Here is a 19,516-nt window from a genome sequence, read left to right on the forward strand (position 1 = left end):
GAATTCCTCTTTAAACCACACACATGCAACTTTTGTGGATCTGACTGTAACTCGTTGCAATAAGTTTCAAAGATTTCTTTACCTCGTAAGATTATCTTTGGGTCATCCTCACTGAACACATTCTGGGCATCACTTTTTTCAATCAAACATAAACGACAAATAACGGCCACTGAAACACTCAATAAAACCCAGAATCCCATGCATTCCTAAATTGTCCCCTGTGATTTGACAAATTGTGCCGTGGACATTCACAGATGAATATGGCAAACTAATTCCACGACTCTCCAACACTTTTATGTCATCAATCAGAGGCTGTAAAATGGGATCAAAGCCGTATTTTTTAACATCTTCTGCATGAAACAATGCAACTAAATGGATATTCATTAGTGCAGAATTTAACTTTGGGGGCAGATTTCTCAGAACGAAGTACAGTGCTCCAAGTTTATGAAGTCCATGTTTTGATCCAAGCGCGTTCGCTGTCTCAAAATCATCGTAATATAACTGAATTTGCAAGGATTGTGTTCTGAAAACAATGGATGTGATCTAAAGTAACTGCCATCGCAAAAGTCTTCATACCGGTTTTCGGTTGACACAGAAGGTGTGCTAAGCAGTCCACAAATATGAGTATTGCGACACATAAATTTGATTGTTTCCAAAATTGGAACATAAACAAAAGTGTCTTTTACTGGTACTTGATCAAAAGTACCCGTACCTTTATTGAGTCTTGAATCATAGCGGAATCCCAACAGTTTTTTCACAGGGTCCACAATTCCCCATTTTTCACTTAAATACTTATTTCTTTTAGTTTCAGTATTAAAGTTCTCAACAGGGTTTTCAAAGGTTTCAAGACATTTTTCCAACGTATTTCTTTCAGGATTATCAACCGATATAGCAGACAATACTTTATGCTTAAACTCAGACTGAAGTCCTTCTGCAAAATCTTCTAAATGACTAACAACTGATGATACTACACTATTTGCCACACCACTACCAGTTAGTCTAGAAATAATTGCAGCACAAATGTGTTTTGTATTGTCACTGCTACCCTGACCAGACCCATTGCTTTCAGAACACCCGGCACCTTGCAAGACATCATTTCCTTCAATAGGATTTTGAGAGGCAACACAATCAGGTTCACGCTGATCATCATCAAAGAGGCCACCCTCTTCTGCATCATCACTGTGACATAAATCATTACCATGAATAGTATTTAAATGCTTTTTCAAACCTGCATATGTACTGAACTGACGCCGACAGGCGTCCTGAGAACAAGACAATTTGAACTTGGTGCTTGGGTAAAAACTGTGTCCTATCCGCAAGTGGCTTATTAAGGCCTTACTGGTGGTATGCAAGGCTTGACAGATAAAACATTTAAACATTGTCATTCAAGATCTTGGCACGCAACTCACGGACACGTGGTGACTCCTCCGTGGAGGTAACATCGATGTTGAATACAGTGGTCTGTACAAACGTGTACAGATGGACCAGGGACTCATCATACGAGAGGTTGAAGACGTAGTGACATTTAAAAAGTTCGTCAAACGCACTCAGTGAGCTGGTAGCATGGCATGGAATGAGCCGTTTGTCAACGGCGACGTAGTAGGTGTCGATCTTGTTACGGGTACGGCCAACCGCAAGGATGTTTTCCTTCTCTTTCTTTTAGATGTTCATCTATGCTGCTGCATGACTGCAAAACAGATGATAAAAAAAAAGACCATCGCTAGTGACTTACTTGGTTCAGACATGACAGTTGGTGTTAGATCATGTTCCATACTAGGTCATCTCTCACAAACCAAGCAAACACTAGTACGTTGTGTACATTTTACGAGGAATTTACCTTGTGGAAGAGCACCATTCTCTCAGCTGCATCAGTTGGGCTGATCTTGGTCCTCTTCTTCCGTCCAGCCGTGGGAGGCAAAAGATGAAGAAGCAACAGCAGAGTGGCCATGTCACTGTCCCAGTCTGAGAGAGAGAGAGAGAGAGAGAGAGACAGACCGACAGAGACAGACAGAAAGAGAGAGAGAGACAGACAGACAGAGAGAGAGACAGACAGACAGAGAGACAGAGAACACAGTGATTAACATATGAACAGAAAACATTAACCCATTTATGCCTAAAGCACCTGCAAAAATCCTGCTACATAACCCTTTTTGGGTAAAGGTGCCCTCAGCCTCAGCTTCCGAAGACATGAAATAAACATGAAATGATAAGCATTTAAAAGCTAAGACCCTCATCTTGCATCAGAATGTGTTCATTCAGCTCTAACATACCAAACTTAAAAAAAACAACCTCAAATCTCATGAGCCCGAATGCTGCGTCCATGCAGCTTCAGGCACCTGGGTCAATGTTGCTCTACGCAGCATCAATGGGTTAAACAGGTATTATTTATACTGTAAAAACACTGCATGCCAGCATACCATTACTCTCTGGTTGCCTCTCAGCCGCTTTTAACAGACGACACAGATCAGTTGATTGAGTCAGCTGGGTGGCCTCTTTGATGATCTTCAGCTTGAATGTTGTGTCCCACTTGTTCAGCAACTTGGAACTTGTTTCAGCACCAAACAGCAGGTTGAAGTCTTGATTCACCTGTTAACCACATAAAGAATAACAATATTGAATCAGGGTTTGGTACCACTTATGCTGCATTAAAACTGATTTAACCATCGCTAGAACAAAGATTTCAAAACTACACACAAAGGACACAATCAATGACACTAAGGCTGAAGTATGAAATATTGCATATTATAAAGAAAGATATGTTCTACTCACCAGTCCTTTGACATCCAGAAAACGTGGGAATGTTTTGAAGACATCCGCGCTACTTTCTGGGTCATGCACCAAGTCCTGCCGATATTGAAACGTCATCTTCATTTTCTCCAGCACACTTGCTTCTTCAGGGGTGTGACTAAGGAACGAAATGGCTTCCCTGCAGTCGTCACCATCAAGCTGCTCAGGCAGTGTTGTCACTTCTCTTCTCCGTTTTGGCCCTTGGTCTTTAGGCACTGATGGCTCCTTAGCTGGCCTCTTCGCTGTAGTCCTGCTCATTGTCTTCAGGCGCCACGCCAAATATCCAGTGCCTTTCTCTGCATCAAAAAAATGCTCCTGCAAAAAATGAAAGAACATCAAAATAGTCTTACATCGGGCACAGCAAAAGGAAACATAAGTAAAATCACCTAAATAAAGTCAGGTTCATAGCATACTCCAGTTTCAATAAAGTGGCTTTCTTCAATTGCTATGAATAAAATATAATGCAATAATAACCATCTTATCATTTGGATTAGCCATCTTCCAATGAAAACTTTCCTACTGACTCCTCACAATCAATGCAAAACTTACATATCCTTTTGGTGAGAAAGGATCCTTAAGTGCAGGAAAAAGTGTAATGATTCCCAGCGCATAATTCTCCCTCTGTTTACGGGTGGGAATCCGGCTACAGTGAAAAGACAAGAAACGTACTTAGTACTGACAGGCAGGACAACATTGTTGCACAAATCTAAACCCAATCTAATCTCAAAGTTCAATTGCTAGGTCTTACCCATGTCTCTCAGTCATGTCACTTGCCAGTATGTTGACAAGCTGCCTCCTGGTGCGGTGCTTCAGTGAGTTTTCTGATTTGTACTCTTCAAGAATGTCCTCTCCTCCAGATTTCCGAAGCAAGGCATTTTTGACCATCTGCTTACACAAAATACACAAAAGTAATTATCATCATTAAACATCAGAGCATGTAAATTGTCAAGCACCACATGACAGTTCTCTTAAAATGTTACCTCTTTTGCGGTGTCTGACAGGGGAGCCTTCACCGCAGATGGGCTACCTTCCATGTTCAATCTACTACGGCCTGTAGAAATGCCCTTTTCTCTTAGGTCGCTGTCACTCGACGAAAGGGACAAGGTGTCCGTGAGTGAACATGCAGTATCTGAAGTAGAAGGTGTTGAGTGGTCTAAAGGAAAGAAAACTGTACAACACACCCTTTGATTAATGATTGTCATAGTATCCATTTTGACATGGGCTGTTGTGGTAACATTCCAATTTCTTAAAGGCAGAGTATGCAATTTTGTACAAGACAAGTAATTATTAGTGTTTTTAATGTTCCTGAAAAGTTCTAATTTGGGAATGGGCAGCATAGATGCAATGCTTACTCGGGCCACAATCCTACATACCATATCTATAACAATTCTCAATAGTGTGCATCGATTACCATGCAACGAAGTACTGTATACAGTGCACAGCAAGAATGAGTACACCCCTGTTGAAAAGTAACATTTTGAACAATATTTTAATAAACACACAAGTTATTCCCAAAACGTGCATAGAATAAGTTTAATACAACATCTGTTAAGCTTACAACAGAATAGTAAGGTCAATAATATAACTTAAATGACATATTTGTCCATTTTTGTGAAATTATGCTGGTGCAAAAGTGACTACACCCCTATGTTAAACTCCCATAGAGTGTCTGAGAACGGGCTGTGTTGGCCCGAAACATTATGAAATGAAAAGGCATTAAAAGGGAGCTCATCGTTGTGCGTTTCATCCTTGCCTTACATTGAACTTTTACATTTTGGTCTGCACCAGGCTAAAAGAGATGCGTGTGAGATTTGACTGAAATCCTATGGAGTGTATCATGATCTGCTTCAGTAGTAACAGTACATGTTGACAAGCATGTTTCTTTTGGTGAAATTCAGCCTCCCTACTGTTGATGGCATCCATACAGCCCCAAACCATGTCACTCCTACTATAATGCTTGACTTCAAGCATGGGGCACTTTTTTTGTACAAATCACTTTTTACCACCACACATGCTTGACACCACCTAAAGCAAATTTGTTTATCATCGTCTCATCAGAGATAAACAAAATAAGGATATGGATTGCTGGAACCATGTCCTGTGATCTGATGACACCAAGATAAACACATTTGCTTTAGATGGTGTCAAGCATGTGTGGTGGTAAAAAGTGATTTGTACAAAAAAAGTGCCCCATGGTTAAAGTCAAGCATAGTAGTGGGAGTGACATGGTTTGGGGCTGTATGGATGCCATCAACAGTAGGAAGCTGAATTTCACCAAAAGAAACATGCTTGTCAACATGTACTGTGACTACTGAAGCAGATCATGATACACTCCATAGGATTTCAGTCAAATCTCACACACGCATCTCTTTTAGCCTGGTGCAGACTCAAAATGTAAAAGGTCAATGGGAGTGGGAGTTTAACATAGGGGTGTGCTCACTTTTGCACCAGCATAATTTCACAAAAATGGACAAATGTCATTTAAGTTATATTATTGACCTTACTTTTCTGTTGTAAGCTTAATAGATGTTGTATTAAACGTAGTCTATGCATGTTTCGGGAATAACGTGTGTTTATTAAAATATTGTTCAAAACGTTACTTTTCAACAGGGGTGTACTCATTTTTGCTGTGCACTGTATTTAGCTTAATTTCACACTGTCAGTCCATTGCCAGCTGTACCGAAGAGCAAAAGCATGATGTACATACGTATGTTAAGTACTCTTCATTGACAGCACAAGACTCATACCTTCATCTGAAGTTTTTTCACGAACTGTCAAGCAAAGACCCGGATTGGACTCCAATAATTCTGCAATAATGTCTTCGTCAACTGCTGTGTCCGTATCATCGAACACCTCAAGCTCAGAGGCATCAGGAAGCCCAAACTTTTCTTTGACTAAAAAAAGAGAAGCAATGACTAACTGAAATCTGACCCAATATAGTGTATTGCCATCCTTGTATACAATATTACTGTTATACTTTGCAGTCAATGGCAAAGGTGTCTCATTAAGGTACCAGTACCATTGCATACAAGGATGGCAATGTAGGATCATTTTTAAGTTCAGTTACTTTCTTTCATAAAACCATACAGATATGCAACAATGTCTTTGGAATGACATGCAAGGGGGATACACAGAGAAAATGCCTACTGACAGCAATAGAATCATGGCCCATGTCTTTTGGCATCAATCATAAAGTTCTTGCCTTTACTGATGAAGTCCACATAGGTCACGGCTGAGTGCCAACTGATGTACTTCTTCACATTCCGGTATTTCACTTTCAGCAACATGTTGTCCTAAAATTGCACCTGGAATACATTTAGAAATGCAATGTCAATATACAACAATTTTGAAGCTACAAATGGGACTCAAGGTGTTAAATAGTGGAAATATCCTTTAACACAGTGGTCCTTGAAATAAAATGATGTTTTGGCAACCACATTGAACAATCCCCCCCCCCCCCCCCCAAAAGAAAGAATCCACAAAAGTGTGTGTGTGTGTGTGTGTGTGTGTGTGTGTGTGTGTGTGTGTGTGTGTGTGTGTGTGTGTGTGAGTGAGAGTGGCACGTCACACAAGACTTACTGAGGCCCTAGAAAGAGAACCAACACATTAGACCCGACATTTGGAGTGCCTGCAACAAAGGGGTGGGGGTGCAAGAACAAAAATGAGTTAAAGGATAATTCCACTATTTACCACCTTGAGTCCCATTTGTAGCTTGTTTATCAAGAATAAGAGTGGTGGACACCATATTCTGAACAATTGCTCCTTTCTTTTCTTTTTGACTGTTTTTGCTGGACCACCTGACAACTTTATATCTTGATTTATTTGGCATTTTGTAAATAAAGTAAATGATTGTGAAAGTGATTAGTCTTCTAACAGAAAGCAATGGGCACTATTTACTTTACAAAATGCCAAATAAATCACAACGCAACACAACTTGTTTTCGGAACACCCACGAACACCACTAACCACTCGGCGAGTTGCAAAATTTTTTTAATGAACGTTTAGTGTTGTTTTAAGGATCCACTGGAGAGTGCCCAATGGAACCCTGTCTGTAGCAGCCAGGTGGTCATGCAAAAACAGTCAAAAAGAAAAGAAAGGAGCAATTGTTCAGAATATGGTGTCCACCACTCTTATTCTTGATAAACAAGCTACAAATGGGACTCAAGGTGTTAAATAGTGGAATTATCCTTTAATGTTATTTATGCTCTCATCTTTACATGTATACTTTTATAAATATAGTTATTGATACTCTCATCTTTATACCTTTAGAACCAAATCTTCATGACTGAGCCACTGTGTTAATGAATTAGCTTAGCATGTTAGCATCGAACTGGCGGGAGATTATAAACGTTCATAATTAGTTTATTATAACATTGTGATTGATTATTAATTAACAACATCATGTATTATAATAATTTCATGCATTATAATAATCGAACTTACTTCTATAATGAGTGAGTATTACTATAACTAGCTAATCCGTTAGCTTAGCATGTTAGCATCGAACTGGCGGGAGATTATAAACGTTCATAATTAGTTTATTATAACATTGTGATTGATTATTAATTAACAACATCATTTATTATAATAATGTCATGCATTATAATAATTGAACTTACTTCTATAATAAGTGAGTATTACTATAACTAGCTAATCCGTTAGCTTAGCATGTTAGCATCGAACTGGCGGGAGATTATAAACGTTCATAATTAGTTTATTATAACATTGTAATTGATTATTAATTAACAACATCATGTATTATAATAATGTCAAATGTTAAATGCCTTACTTACCTCTAAGAATGCCCTGTAGGAAGGATGAACGAAGATGCTGCTGTAGGTCTGGTCAGTGTCTGCTGCTACTTGTAACGTAAAGAGAAATAACGTAAATGTAAAGAGACACCCCCTCCCCTTTTCATTCGATGGGCATAAAACACTGGCTAGCATTTCTTTTAAAACATTAAATGCAGTGTTAAGCACGTATATAATACACATTTATTTTCACTGTAGTACAATATTACCTTGTGGAAGATGGTGAGCTTTATTAAGGCTAATGAATCACCGCCTTCAACACAGTTTGGTATGCAATCCTGCATTGGCCACATTTAGTATTCTTTAGATTAATAACGTACCCCACTTATTAAAAAATGGTTTAGGCTAAACTATTGAATAAGGATATAAATAATAGAAGCCTTAAACTGATATGTATGGTGGTTCTCTTACCTTGTCAACCGTCCTCATCGATCTGGAGTCCACACGATCTGACTTCTTCATGCCCAAGAGCGCGCAAAAACCGGATGTAGAATTTAACTCCAAATGAGTGTTGGGTATTGACACCTTGAAATAACACCACCTACAGAGCCTTTTCAGCACTTTGAGTGTTAAAATAACTCTCAAATCAACACTTGTTAACTCTGAATAGTTAACACCAGATATTTTAACTCAAATTAACACTACCGATTTTGCTGTGTAGTTGTAGGAAACTAATCAATGCCCAAAAAAAAAAAACATAATTACTTAGTCTTACTTACTTACGAAAAGTGTGAATATGAATGAGCTGATGCAATGTCAATATTTTATTAATTAATAAACAACTGTTAAACCAATGTCTTCTGTGTCTGTAGCAGTATCTGTAGCGCTCTTAAAACATGGATAGGTCACTCAAATCTAGTGAGTGAGAAAAGTAGTCACAACAAACAAGTGAGAAGCGAATCAAAAAGGTTTATTTTCTGTTGACGCACAAATTCATCACTCAAAGGGCACCACAGAATCAGGTACATTTGTTAGTCCACAACATACACTCACAATTTTTCAAGATAAGTAACATCATTTTCTTTCTCTATGTCTGTGAAAGTTATTGGCACAGTGCTTTGTAAGATAGTATATTTCTGACGAAGTACTCCTATGACTCTTTCGATGTGAATCCTTAAAGAGGCTAGAGATCTTGTATTCTCTATGTCAGCAGGATCTAACTGTGTTTTTCCACGAGTAAATGCTGGAATTTTTAATTCAGCCTGACACCTTTCAACAGACTCCTTCACCAGAAACCCCCTGTCTGCCAAAACAACATCCCCTGGGAGAATATTAGGTAAAAAATCACTGTGTTCTGTAATGAACTTATCACTGGTGCGACCTCCCCATCCAGTAGAAATGAAACAAATTGAACCTTGAGGGCAAATGGCAATTAAATATTTCATGGTGTGATGTGATTTGTATCTTGAGTAACACTGCGCACTGGGTCGCAATCTACTTGGTTTCTCTAGAAATATTTCAAAGCAATCAATGATACAAACAGTCTTCTCGTAGTCACCATTTCTAAATACATATGGAAGAGATGTTCTTAAAGATTCTCTTTCAGGCCACACCACTACACTTGTCACCAGTCTACAATAAATCAAATTAACACAGTGTTTGAAGTGCCTGGAGACAGTAGTTGGATCGATGCCAAAATAAAAACCCAAAAAGTCAAATGTGAAGTTCATTCGAAGCTTCATCAAAGTCAACATGTATTGTTGAAAACATGTTATTGATGATTTAAGTTTGAGAAATGGAGCCAAATATTGAAAAATGGTCATAAGACATGTATAGGTTGCTAACCCAGTGAGGACATTCACCTTTTTATCATCATTATGCAAACTAATCTCTGTCAGGGTCTTCCTATTTATCTTGTCCCTTAACAACATGTTTTCAGTCCTTAGAGCTTGGCATTCTAGCTCAAGACACTGGATGCGGTTAGAACAGGTTTCAGAGGTGCATGGTGGTGTTGCTGGATCAGGCTGGACAGGATCTTCATCGCCTGAGTCTACCAAAGGATCTGAGATGGGGGGCTCCTTCAAAGGCTCTGTGATTTGGTCTTCTTGGGCTGCCTTGTTCTGGGGACAATCAGTTGATGTCCTGATGAAAACACAGAAGCAGCAAAATAAGCTTTCATGCATACAATACTGATGGCAGTTTACATGTTTACAGTCTGACATGTTTAATGGAAATCATATGATATTAGCCTTCATTAAATGACTGGTGTGACGTTTTTGTTTAGAACCATATCACGGCAGTTAACTATTTGAAATAAAATAATCTGAATAACACACCGATAACAAGTAGACCCAACATGTAATCAGACAGGAGTTTGATCTACCAACCTTTGACGGATGGCTTCTGCAGATAGCTTTGCCTGCTCTACTTTGTGCAATTTAGCCTTCTGCCTTCTGTTAAAAACCTCCAGTCTCGTTTTTCGTCTCCTCTTCTCTGGAGATGGAAGGTAATCAAAAATTGACGGAATAAAATCCGGACTCAACGGGTTATCACTCTTTCTCCCTAAAAAATAAGAAGGAATATTTTCAACACGGGTTTGTTTACCACTAGCTTGCTACAAGCTAACTGGCTAGGCTGCACCAGAGCCACACTTGTTGAGTTAAAAAGGGACATCACAGAGTCCGTTAGCTATAATAACTGGGTGCTAGATTCTACTTCGGTAAAAATTAAACTGACCAGAAACTTTTTGTAGCATTGTACTGTATTCCTTCACCCACCTGATATGAAGTGATCACTGCATAAGCGAAAGCAAACGGCCGGGGGGTCCCATCTTTCAGTCTTGTTCAGACGGCTCCTGGCTCTTTTAATCGCTGCGATCCACTTTTCCCTCCTCTCCGCGTCTTTTGGAATGCGATAATAAGATACACCTTTCTTCTTCCCACGCCTATTTGTGCAACCTGGTGCACAGCAGTTATCCACCATCCTCGACAGTCTGCCAGTGCCTGCCAATGAATTTACTGACGCGATTACTGCCAAAATGGCTGCCCCCTTCGTTTCTCGTCACGTGACCAGCATATGTGACATCATCCGCAGGAGCTCTATAACCCAGAACAGTTTGCATAATTATAATGTATATTAAATCCACTGCCATTATGTGTCTGTAGTATATTTCTATATATTCCTGTAGCCTAGTGAGAGTAATGTAGAGTACTCGTTATATTGTGTATTATTTAGATCAGGGGGGTCCAAACTTTATTTTTTAAAATGGATTTAAAATTGGATTTATTAACACGTGAATACTACGGTGTAATATACGTATGTTTACAAAGAACCCTTATGTTTAAAACAAAGATAAATAGTACCAAGATAACTTATCCCTTTAGATACATGTGTTGATGCAAACTGCTTGGCTGTGTTTTCAGAAGAGTTGTCATGCTACCAACAAATGTATTTACCAGATTTTCCTTAAAGTCCTCTCCAAAGCTGTAGTGATTGGTTGTCCAAACCAATTAAAAAGTTAAGCCATTCTTGAGATTATTAATGAGTTTGGGGTATTTTCTGAATACAAAGATCAATAATGGAAAATCCTTACCACAATGTAAAACGCTCAGATTTAGCACACATTCATTTCCAGTTAGCTTTTAATGGGTTCAGGCATTATTTATTCTGTTCAATTACATTTTAATTTAGATCCAGTTGTGAATAATACTGTGATTTCTATTAAGATATATCCTTAACACCCTCTTTTAATCTTAGATAAAAAACAAAAGCACATAACACACTCTATGTGAACTCAACAATCTTTTATTATGGCACATTATTAATCACGTGATGTTTGTCTTTACACATTAATGTGTGTTCCAACCTTTTCATAATTGATTTCAAAATTCATTACATATAAAGATTTGAACATTTCGATTTTTTGTGATAAAAGCAATAGCAGTCAAAGAACAAATCAGACATCTTGGTTCTAGACAATTTGTGACATTTGTTTAGTATTTGGTCAAAACACACAATCCTTGAAATAACTGATATAACTATAAATCACACCAAACAAATACATCAAAAAGGGGACTGAAGATGATCAAGGAGGTTTGGTAAATCTGCTGCTGTCCAGCATCAGAAGGTCAGACTCTCTCATGAAAAACATCTCAGTTGTTAAGTATGACCTCAAAAAGGAATCTATAAAATTGTACAGCTAGATTGATTTCTCTCAGCTTCCTCTCTGGCATTCCTTTCCTCCTCTTCATTTATTCTCCTCCTCTGCTCCTCCATTTGTCTTTGGCGATCTTCATTTAGCTTTATCTTCTCTTGTTCATCTTGGGCTTGTCTGTATGCTTCTGCATACTTTTGATCTATTATCTTTTGCATTTCCTCCTGCTGTTTGCGTATTTTCTCTTCTTTCTCTTTAAGGATTCTCTGTTTTTCCTCTTCTATGGCCCTCTCTGCCTTCTGGAACATTTCATTGGTGTAATGGCTTCCTCCGTTCTTCTTTGTTATGTTTCTGATCTTGTCGAGCAGCTCTCTGACCTGAGAACGATCCTTCAGGGCATTATTGAAGACGTGGTACTGCCCGTTACATCTGTTCACAAGTTCCTGCAGCTCTTCACTTTCCTTCAAGAACTCTTCCATGGGACTCCCATCGAGCAGGTCACCGTGGGTAAAGAGAACCATGCTGTATTCGTCTGCTCCCTTTCCAAAGATTTCCTGAATCTTCTGAACTGTCTGCTTTTCTTCATCTGTGAATCTGCCCAGTCTGATGACGACCAGGAAGACATGGGGTCCAGGAGAAGCAAAACCAATGCTCTGGCCAACATCTTTTCTGGTCTTCTCTTCTTTAAATTTGGTGTCACACAGACCTGGAGTATCAATAACCTTAACTCTTTGTCCATCAACTTCACCAAGGGCATTCGCACAGTCTACAGTCAGAGATTTAAAAGAGAACTTTGATGGAAAGAAATCTTTTCCCAGAATGTTGTTTCCTGTGGCGCTCTTCCCAGCTCCGGTCTTCCCCACCATCACAATCCGGATTACATCGTTATTGTATGTGTTTGATTCTGATCGGAGGTCTGAAAAAAAAAAGAAATATTGATCAATCTCTGTATTTATAAAATGGATCAACTACCACATGAACAATGTTGACAGTGAGGGGGGTGGGCTTAAGATGCTTTAATAATCTAGAATATGTCTAGAAGCTAAAAGTAGTGAGTCTGTCAATGTCAATGGAATTTGTATTTTTTTAACCAGATCAAGAGAGAGAGGCACCATGATGAACAAAAATACTGGAAATTAAAATCACAGTAAATGTTAATCTTGCCTGGATGTTTGACAACCTGAACTGAAATGGTGCAGCAGTGGCCTCTAGCTGTACATTTGTTTTAATAAGAAAACATTTTTTACAAATAGTCCTTACAACATGTTTAATTTCCATCTATAATACTTCTACAAATTACCCCATTTTGGGCCTTAAAAAACTTGTAAGGGTATAAGTTGCCTTTAGTTACAATTAGGTGCTGTGATGGAAATGATGGTACTAAAGCTTAATACAGACTGACTGACTCTGGGGTGAACCTGACCGAACCTGACTTTACAACCAGACAGTATGAGTGTGAATGTACGTCATTTTATGACATGTGATCAGTGTAACTGCATGATTCTAAAACAATAACTAACCAAGCATGTTTTGGACTAACACATGATTTTGGGGCTTTGTGGGAAACGATAGGATTCCTAAAGTCCACGAGCTGGAAAACCGCACATGTGCCATTTACTTCCACCAGAGGTCGAAATTCAAAAGTGTGGGGCTCAAACTAAATTTCAAGATTCTGTTTTCTTTTAGGACTGGTTGATGGAGAGAAACACGCCTTCTCACTGAAGTGTTTATTGTGGAAATAATAATGATTTTTTTTTCCTGCACAGGGTGTTTTTTTGTTTGTTTTTACACATATGTTGATGTGTAAAAGGGGGGAGTAGCCAATAATGTCAACATGGCTGCTATGAGCTCATATAACTGACAATTCACAATTTAAATTTTCATTTAGGTTCAAACTCACCATTGGATGATGGATTTTAAATTAACGTACTCCGTGTGTGGGGATAAGATACTGTTTGATGATTGTTGACATGTTTTTAAATATTGATTGAATTATAACAGGTAATACAGATGCAGAAGCAGTGGCCAAGGTGTTACTGTGAGACATTTTATGACACTATGTTGGATTTCTGCATTCGTTGTTATGCTTGTTAAGATCCAAGCACTGACAGGTAGACGTAGTTTTGGCAGCATTGTGGCATTGGAGGGACTTCTGCATACGATCCAAGCTGAGAAGGGGTGGTGATGAAGGACTGAAAGAGACTGAATTGGAGAAATCCAAGGGGGGCTAGGCTGTTCCAGGATTTGCTGTTGACCAACTCGGCTGCTAAGATGTCTGAGAGGGCAACTTGGAATCCACTGGAGACACTGCAGGAAGGCGTCACCGTTGGAAGGACACACTGCTTCAGAGGATCCACACTGCATTTAAGGGAGCTTTGACCAGAAGGAGCTCGAAGAAGGAAGCCCGTTCAGGCAGATGGGATCTGGCACAACAGAGAGAGCAGTTGCTGTCTACTCCTCAGTGGCTGTGTGATACTGATGTCTTGGTGAGCTCGGAGTCACATGAGGGACCAACAGAAATGGATGAACCAATGTTCATAAGAGGATTCACTGTTACATCAAAAGGCAAAGACAAGCCTCAGAGATGTAAGAGGCTATGTGATTGGCAGAGACGGAAGCCCTGGGAAATTGACTCTGATTCACAAGTACTCCTTCATGACATTCCTTACAGGACAGACAATCCCAGGACATTCATTCATTCTGGCTGCATCATGGTTTGAGTTGTTTTTATTGTATCCACGTCATTAGGGTATCTTTACCAGAAGCATGAGTTGTTGTTCACTATTACACTTTGATTTTAAGAATTTGTTTAGGAATCACAGATGCCCATCAGAAATTCAGAGCTATTGAAATGTAGTTCACCTGAAGATGTTGGAGTTTTATTTTAGTCTGTACATTGGCACAGGCCAATCATTAAGATGTTGAAGCAGCGCTGAACAATTAGGAGATCTATAATTAATTTAGAAAACATTAATATTATAAATTATAAGCACACAATTTATAATTTAATGTTTTGAAACAACATACAGGTGGGTTAAACAGAAAGTGAAGATGGGTTTAGTGAGTGGAGAAAGTCAAAGTAATGTTGATAATGTAACTGAATGAGGTATTCCGAATTTTAACTTTATGAAAACTCATTTGGAGAAAAGAAAGTTTCCAGTTACTATGTGGGATTGAAAGAGTATGTGTTTGCTATGTGAAAGTATGAAATTGTATTACTGTAGATGATCTAATGAAAATGAAATAATTGGGCGATAACTCAATCTAAATCTGAGTGGTTAAGCAAGTTCGACACTAATACCTAAACATTTTCATAACATGATTAATATGTTAAACAGCTTTAGAAAGCTTGAAGACGTTTTTGCCGTGTTATTCCTTCGATACATGACAATTTGACCTAAGGTTTATACTATTCCAAAATGTTTGATATTTGATGAAGTAGTATTTTATGTACTTCTTATACTTTGTATTGCATTTTTAGCAATGTATGGGAGTTTAACTCTAAGGTGCTAAACTAAGCATGTGTGAGGATGGAGATTACACAAGAAAGTGTAACAGACACACAGGATGAAAAGGAACTTTTCAAATATTCACATTTAGTCCTACAAAAAGAATGAGCAATGTTAACTTTAAATACCAACTTCGGATTGATGATTAATAATAATCAAGGGGGGAATGTGATGGACATTATGGTACTAAAGCTTAATACAGTGTAAACCTAATGAAATGTAAACTGCTGTATTCTGCAAATGTCATGTCAACGGTTTGACTGATTAGATCAAATCTCTGGAGTGACCTTTGAATGTGTGTGAGTGATCAACAGATGTTTTTGCAAGAGGGTTTTATGACACTACAGGAAGGAAGTTAGGATAAGGTGTTATCTGTTATCGTGCTTCCATGAGCGTCAAATCCCGCCGCAGATGGGAATACATTGCCTCCCTCAGGTGTCACGTCTGTCCCTCCGGTGCTAGAGCAACGCTGGCGTCTTGTCTGTTGACTGCCGCTTCTACCCCCGGACTGTTTCTGGATGTTTGTTTGTTTTGTCTACGGGTCTCTATGCTGGTTTTCGCCGATCCAAGGCTGCTCTTCACTCCGTTGTGCATCTCTCCAGCTCCGTTTCCATTCATAGGCTCCCTCACTACTGGACTGTATGCTACGTTAGCCATCAAAGCTAACAGCTCGCTCCACTCCGTCACCTTGACTACCCGGTCTGTATGCTACGTTAGCCACCGAAGCTAACAGCTGGCTCCCGTCACAATTGGACTACCTGATTACACCACTGGATTGTTTTTCCTGGCTCTGGGTGTGTTGATCGCTGCTCTGGACTCGGGTGAGTACGCTGTGTGTTTTGTGATGGTGATTGTGCCAACCTGGACCGACCTGTTGTGCGCCGTACATCAACAACAACAACACTCACTCTGTCTGGCTGCCCAGCCGGCGTTCTTGCGGGGAGCCTCCACTCCCCACCAGCTCGTCTACTGTTGGGTAGCTAGGTCCAGACATGGTGCCGCAGGGACGGTCTGGGGTAACCAACACCACACACATCACTCACTCCAACACCTGGTCCACTGCTGCTTTCACATATCTCACTGCCTACCAACTCCTAGCCAATCAGTTAATAACCACTGCAAATACACTACCTTGTCTACTCTCATCTGCTGCTACCTTTCATCTGCTGCTTGGACTCTCTCTCCCGCTGCTTCAGCCTACTACACCACCAACCTCTCGCCCTCTCATCTACACTGCTGCTGACCTCCACCGCCTCAACAACAACCCTCGTCTCCCTGCTGCTACTGCCACCGCAGCTAGCGCCGCTGGGATCCTCCGCCGACGCCGCTACATCCACCGGGGCGCTGGCCTCCCCCGCAACCGACACCTCCCTGACGGTTCACCCATCCCCTCACTCTGGACTATCCCCCACCCCCCCGCCATCCCCATCCACCGCACTGCCAACCTCAACAACCTTTGTACCCCCTCCCCTGCTCCACCATCCATCTCCCTCGCACTCCTGAACTGCCGCTCCCTCTCCAACAAATCACCTGTTATACACGAACTGCTACTGGACAATAACATTGATCTGCTTCTCCTCTGTGAAACATGGCAACAGCCCCTGGACTTCTACGCTCTCAACCAAGCCACTCCCTCCAACTACAGTTTCACTGCCAGACCCCGCCTCTCCGGGCGCGGGGGTGGTCTCGCTGTTCTCCACAAACAATCCCTACACATCACTGAACTGAACCTCAACCTCCCACCTATCTCATCCTTTGAACACCTTGCTTTCTCCCTCCCCAACTCTATCACTACTGTTCTAATCTACCGTCCCCCGAAGCCACACCCCTCTTTCCTCTCTGAACTGTCTGAACTACTCACCATTGCATCCTCTCTATCTTCCCACCTCCTACTTACCGGCGACTTCAACATCCACATGGATCAGCCCAATGCCCCCCTGACATCTGACTTCCTCTCCCTCCTTGACTGCTTCCACCTCACCCAACACATTGACTTCCCCACCCATACCAAAGGCCACATTCTGGACTTAGTCTGCTCCTCCTTTCTACCATTATCTAACCCCCAGCCCCTCCCCTTCCCACTCTCTGATCATCTCTGCATCCTCTTCTCCGCCCCTCTACCCTCCCCCCACAACCCCAAAAAACGCACCATCTCCTACCGCAACATCAAGGCAGTCAACCCCCTCACGCTCTCCCAGCTCATATCCTCTGCCTTCCCGCCCGACTCTGCCCCCTCTTCCCCTGACGACTATGCCACCACACTCAACTCAATTCTCTCTGACTCCCTCGACTCTCTGGCCCCCTGGAAAACCTCCTCTGTTTCATTCACCAACCCCGCCCCCTGGTACACCCCGGAACTCCGTACCATGAAACAGACCGGCCGTCAACTTGAAAGATTGTTCAAACGAACCCACCTCACCGTCCACGCCGAAGCCTATAAAGTTCACATCTCCTCCTACCGTGATGCTCTCCAAGCCGCCAAATCTGCCCACTTCTCCACCCTCATCGACAGCACCAACCGGAACCCCCGCATCCTGTTTTCCACCATCAATAAATTGCTCCAGCCACCTGACATCAATCCACCCTCCTCCCCTGACCTATGCAACTCCTTCCTCCTCGCCTTCAACAACAAAGTTTCACAAATCAACAGCTCCCTAACTGCCATGACCACTATCTCCTCCAACCCCCACGCCCCCCCTCCTCTCCCAGTCCACCCGCCCTTCCCTCCCCTCACTGCCTTCTCTCCTGTTGACTCCTCCCACATCCTAGCCATCATCACCTCATCCAAAACAACCACCTGCTTTCTTGACCCCCTCCCTACGACCCTAACTAAGGCCTGCCTCCATGTCCTCATCCCCCACCTCACCACCCTCTTCAACCAATCTCTATCCCTTGGTCTTGTTCCCTCCATCTACAAACTTGCCTCCATCACCCCCATCCTCAAAAAGCCCACCCTTGACCCAGCCAACCTCTCCAACTACCGCCCCATCTCCAACCTGCCATTCCTCTCCAAAACACTGGAGCGTATTGTCGCCACCCAGCTCCACACCCACCTCCAGTCCAACAACCTCTATGAACCCCTCCAGTCTGGTTTTCGCCCACTCCACAGCACTGAAACAGCCCTGGTCAAAGTAATCAACGATCTCCTCTCCTCTGCAGACTCCGGTGCCCTCAACATCCTGCTACTACTAGACCTCAGCGCAGCCTTTGACACTGAATCACTCAATCCTCCTACAAAGGCTGCGCCAACAGGGTGTTGAGGGCTCCGCTCTCGACTGGCTCACCTCCTACCTCACCGACAGGCAACAATTCATCTCCCTCTCTGGCCACACATCCGCCCTCTCCCCAGTCACACAGGGGGTCCCCCAGGGCTCAGTCCTCGGCCCCCTCCTCTTCATCTGCTATCTTTTCCCCCTTGGTCACATTATTCGCAACCTCAACCTTGATTTCCACTGTTACGCCGATGACACCCAGATCTACATCACCACCAAATCCCCTCACAACCCTCCCCTCACCCATATCGAAACCTGCATCTCTTCAATAAAAACATGGCTGACTCACAATTTCCTTAAACTCAACAGTGATAAAACAGAGCTACTCATCATAGGCACCAGATCAACCCTCAATAAAACAGGACCCATTTCACTCACCATTGAGAATTCGACCATCACCCCCTCCCCCCTGGCACGCAATCTTGGCGTTATCCTGGACCCCACCCTCTCCTTTGACCCCCATGTCAGCTCCATCATCAAGATCTCCTACTTCCACCTCCGCCGCATTGCCAAAATCAAACACTACCTCCCCCCCCGTGCTGCTGAATCCCTCATCCATGCCTTCATCACCTCCCGCCTCGACTATTGCAACGCCCTCCTCACTGGCATCTCCTCCCATTCCCTCCATAGACTCCAAATGGTACAAAACTCTGCTGCCCGCCTCCTCACCCACACCCGGACCCGTGAACACATCACTCCCGTTCTCCGCTCTCTTCACTGGCTCCCCATCAAACAACGCATCATCTTCAAAACACTCCTCCTCACCTATAAAGCCCTTCACCACCTAGCCCCCCCCTACCTCTCTGACCTCCTCATCCCCTACAACCCCCCCCGAGCCCTCCGATCCTCCTCCACTCTCTCCCTCACAGTACCACCATCAAGACTCAAAACATTTGGCAACAGAGCATTCTCCAGATCAGCACCCCGCCTCTGGAACTCCCTCCCCCAATCTGTCCGCCACTCTCCCACACTGTCTACCTTCAAAACCCAGCTGAAAACATACCTCTTCTCCCAAGCCTTCAACTTACCCTACCCCCCAACCCA

At 42.0% G+C, this 19,516-nt stretch overlaps 2 protein-coding genes across 9 annotated transcripts in view; both read right to left on the reverse strand.

The window, feature by feature from the left end:
- Positions 1–522: 522 nt before the first annotated feature.
- On the reverse strand, positions 523–11,184 carry LOC307020553 (uncharacterized protein). 7 transcript variants are annotated; one of them, XM_079652005.1, is made up of 13 exons: positions 9,926–11,184; positions 8,010–9,680; positions 7,581–7,648; positions 6,367–6,415; positions 5,990–6,092; positions 5,535–5,681; positions 3,768–3,955; positions 3,536–3,675; positions 3,337–3,430; positions 2,770–3,102; positions 2,418–2,586; positions 1,838–1,962; positions 523–1,687 (listed from the first exon to the last, which is right to left on the reverse strand). In XM_079652005.1, the coding sequence occupies exons 5-13, from the start codon at positions 6,072–6,074 to the stop codon at positions 1,616–1,618; spliced, it is 1,353 nt and encodes a 450-aa protein (XP_079508131.1). In that variant the 5' UTR covers positions 6,075–6,092; positions 6,367–6,415; positions 7,581–7,648; positions 8,010–9,680; positions 9,926–11,184; the 3' UTR covers positions 523–1,615. The 7 variants fall into 7 exon arrangements, with proteins under 7 accessions (XP_079508131.1, XP_079508132.1, XP_079508135.1 ...); XM_079652006.1 differs by lacking the exons at positions 8,010–9,680; positions 9,926–11,184 and adding an exon at positions 7,231–7,293; XM_079652009.1 differs by lacking the exons at positions 8,010–9,680; positions 9,926–11,184 and having other exon boundaries at positions 7,581–7,758.
- Positions 11,185–11,326: 142 nt separating this feature from the next.
- Positions 11,327–19,516, reverse strand: part of LOC307020564 (GTPase IMAP family member 4-like) — a 186,245-nt gene continuing 178,055 nt past the window's right edge. For both annotated transcript variants that reach the window (XM_079652022.1, XM_079652021.1), the window contains exon 2: positions 11,327–12,607. In XM_079652022.1, the coding sequence (XP_079508148.1) occupies positions 11,721–12,607 (887 nt within the window). In that variant the 3' untranslated portion in view covers positions 11,327–11,720. The remainder of the gene's footprint in view (positions 12,608–19,516) is intronic.

This window comes from Notothenia rossii (genome assembly GCF_949606895.1).
Source record: "Notothenia rossii genome assembly, chromosome: 9".
Taxonomy (NCBI): domain Eukaryota; kingdom Metazoa; phylum Chordata; class Actinopteri; order Perciformes; family Nototheniidae; genus Notothenia; species Notothenia rossii.

Bases quoted from the DNA above. Each gene is read 5' to 3' on its own strand.
- LOC307020553 (XM_079652005.1), bottom strand. From the start codon at position 6,074: ATGTTGCTGAAAGTGAAATACCGGAATGTGAAGAAGTACATCAGTTGG. The intron at 3,676-3,767 runs GTAACATTTTAA...ATTTTGTGTAAG, and splicing joins TGTCAGACACCGCAAAAGAG to CAGATGGTCAAAAATGCCTT. The intron at 3,103-3,336 runs GTAAGTTTTGCA...CATTTTTTGCAG, and splicing joins CTTTCTCACCAAAAGGATAT to GAGCATTTTTTTGATGCAGA.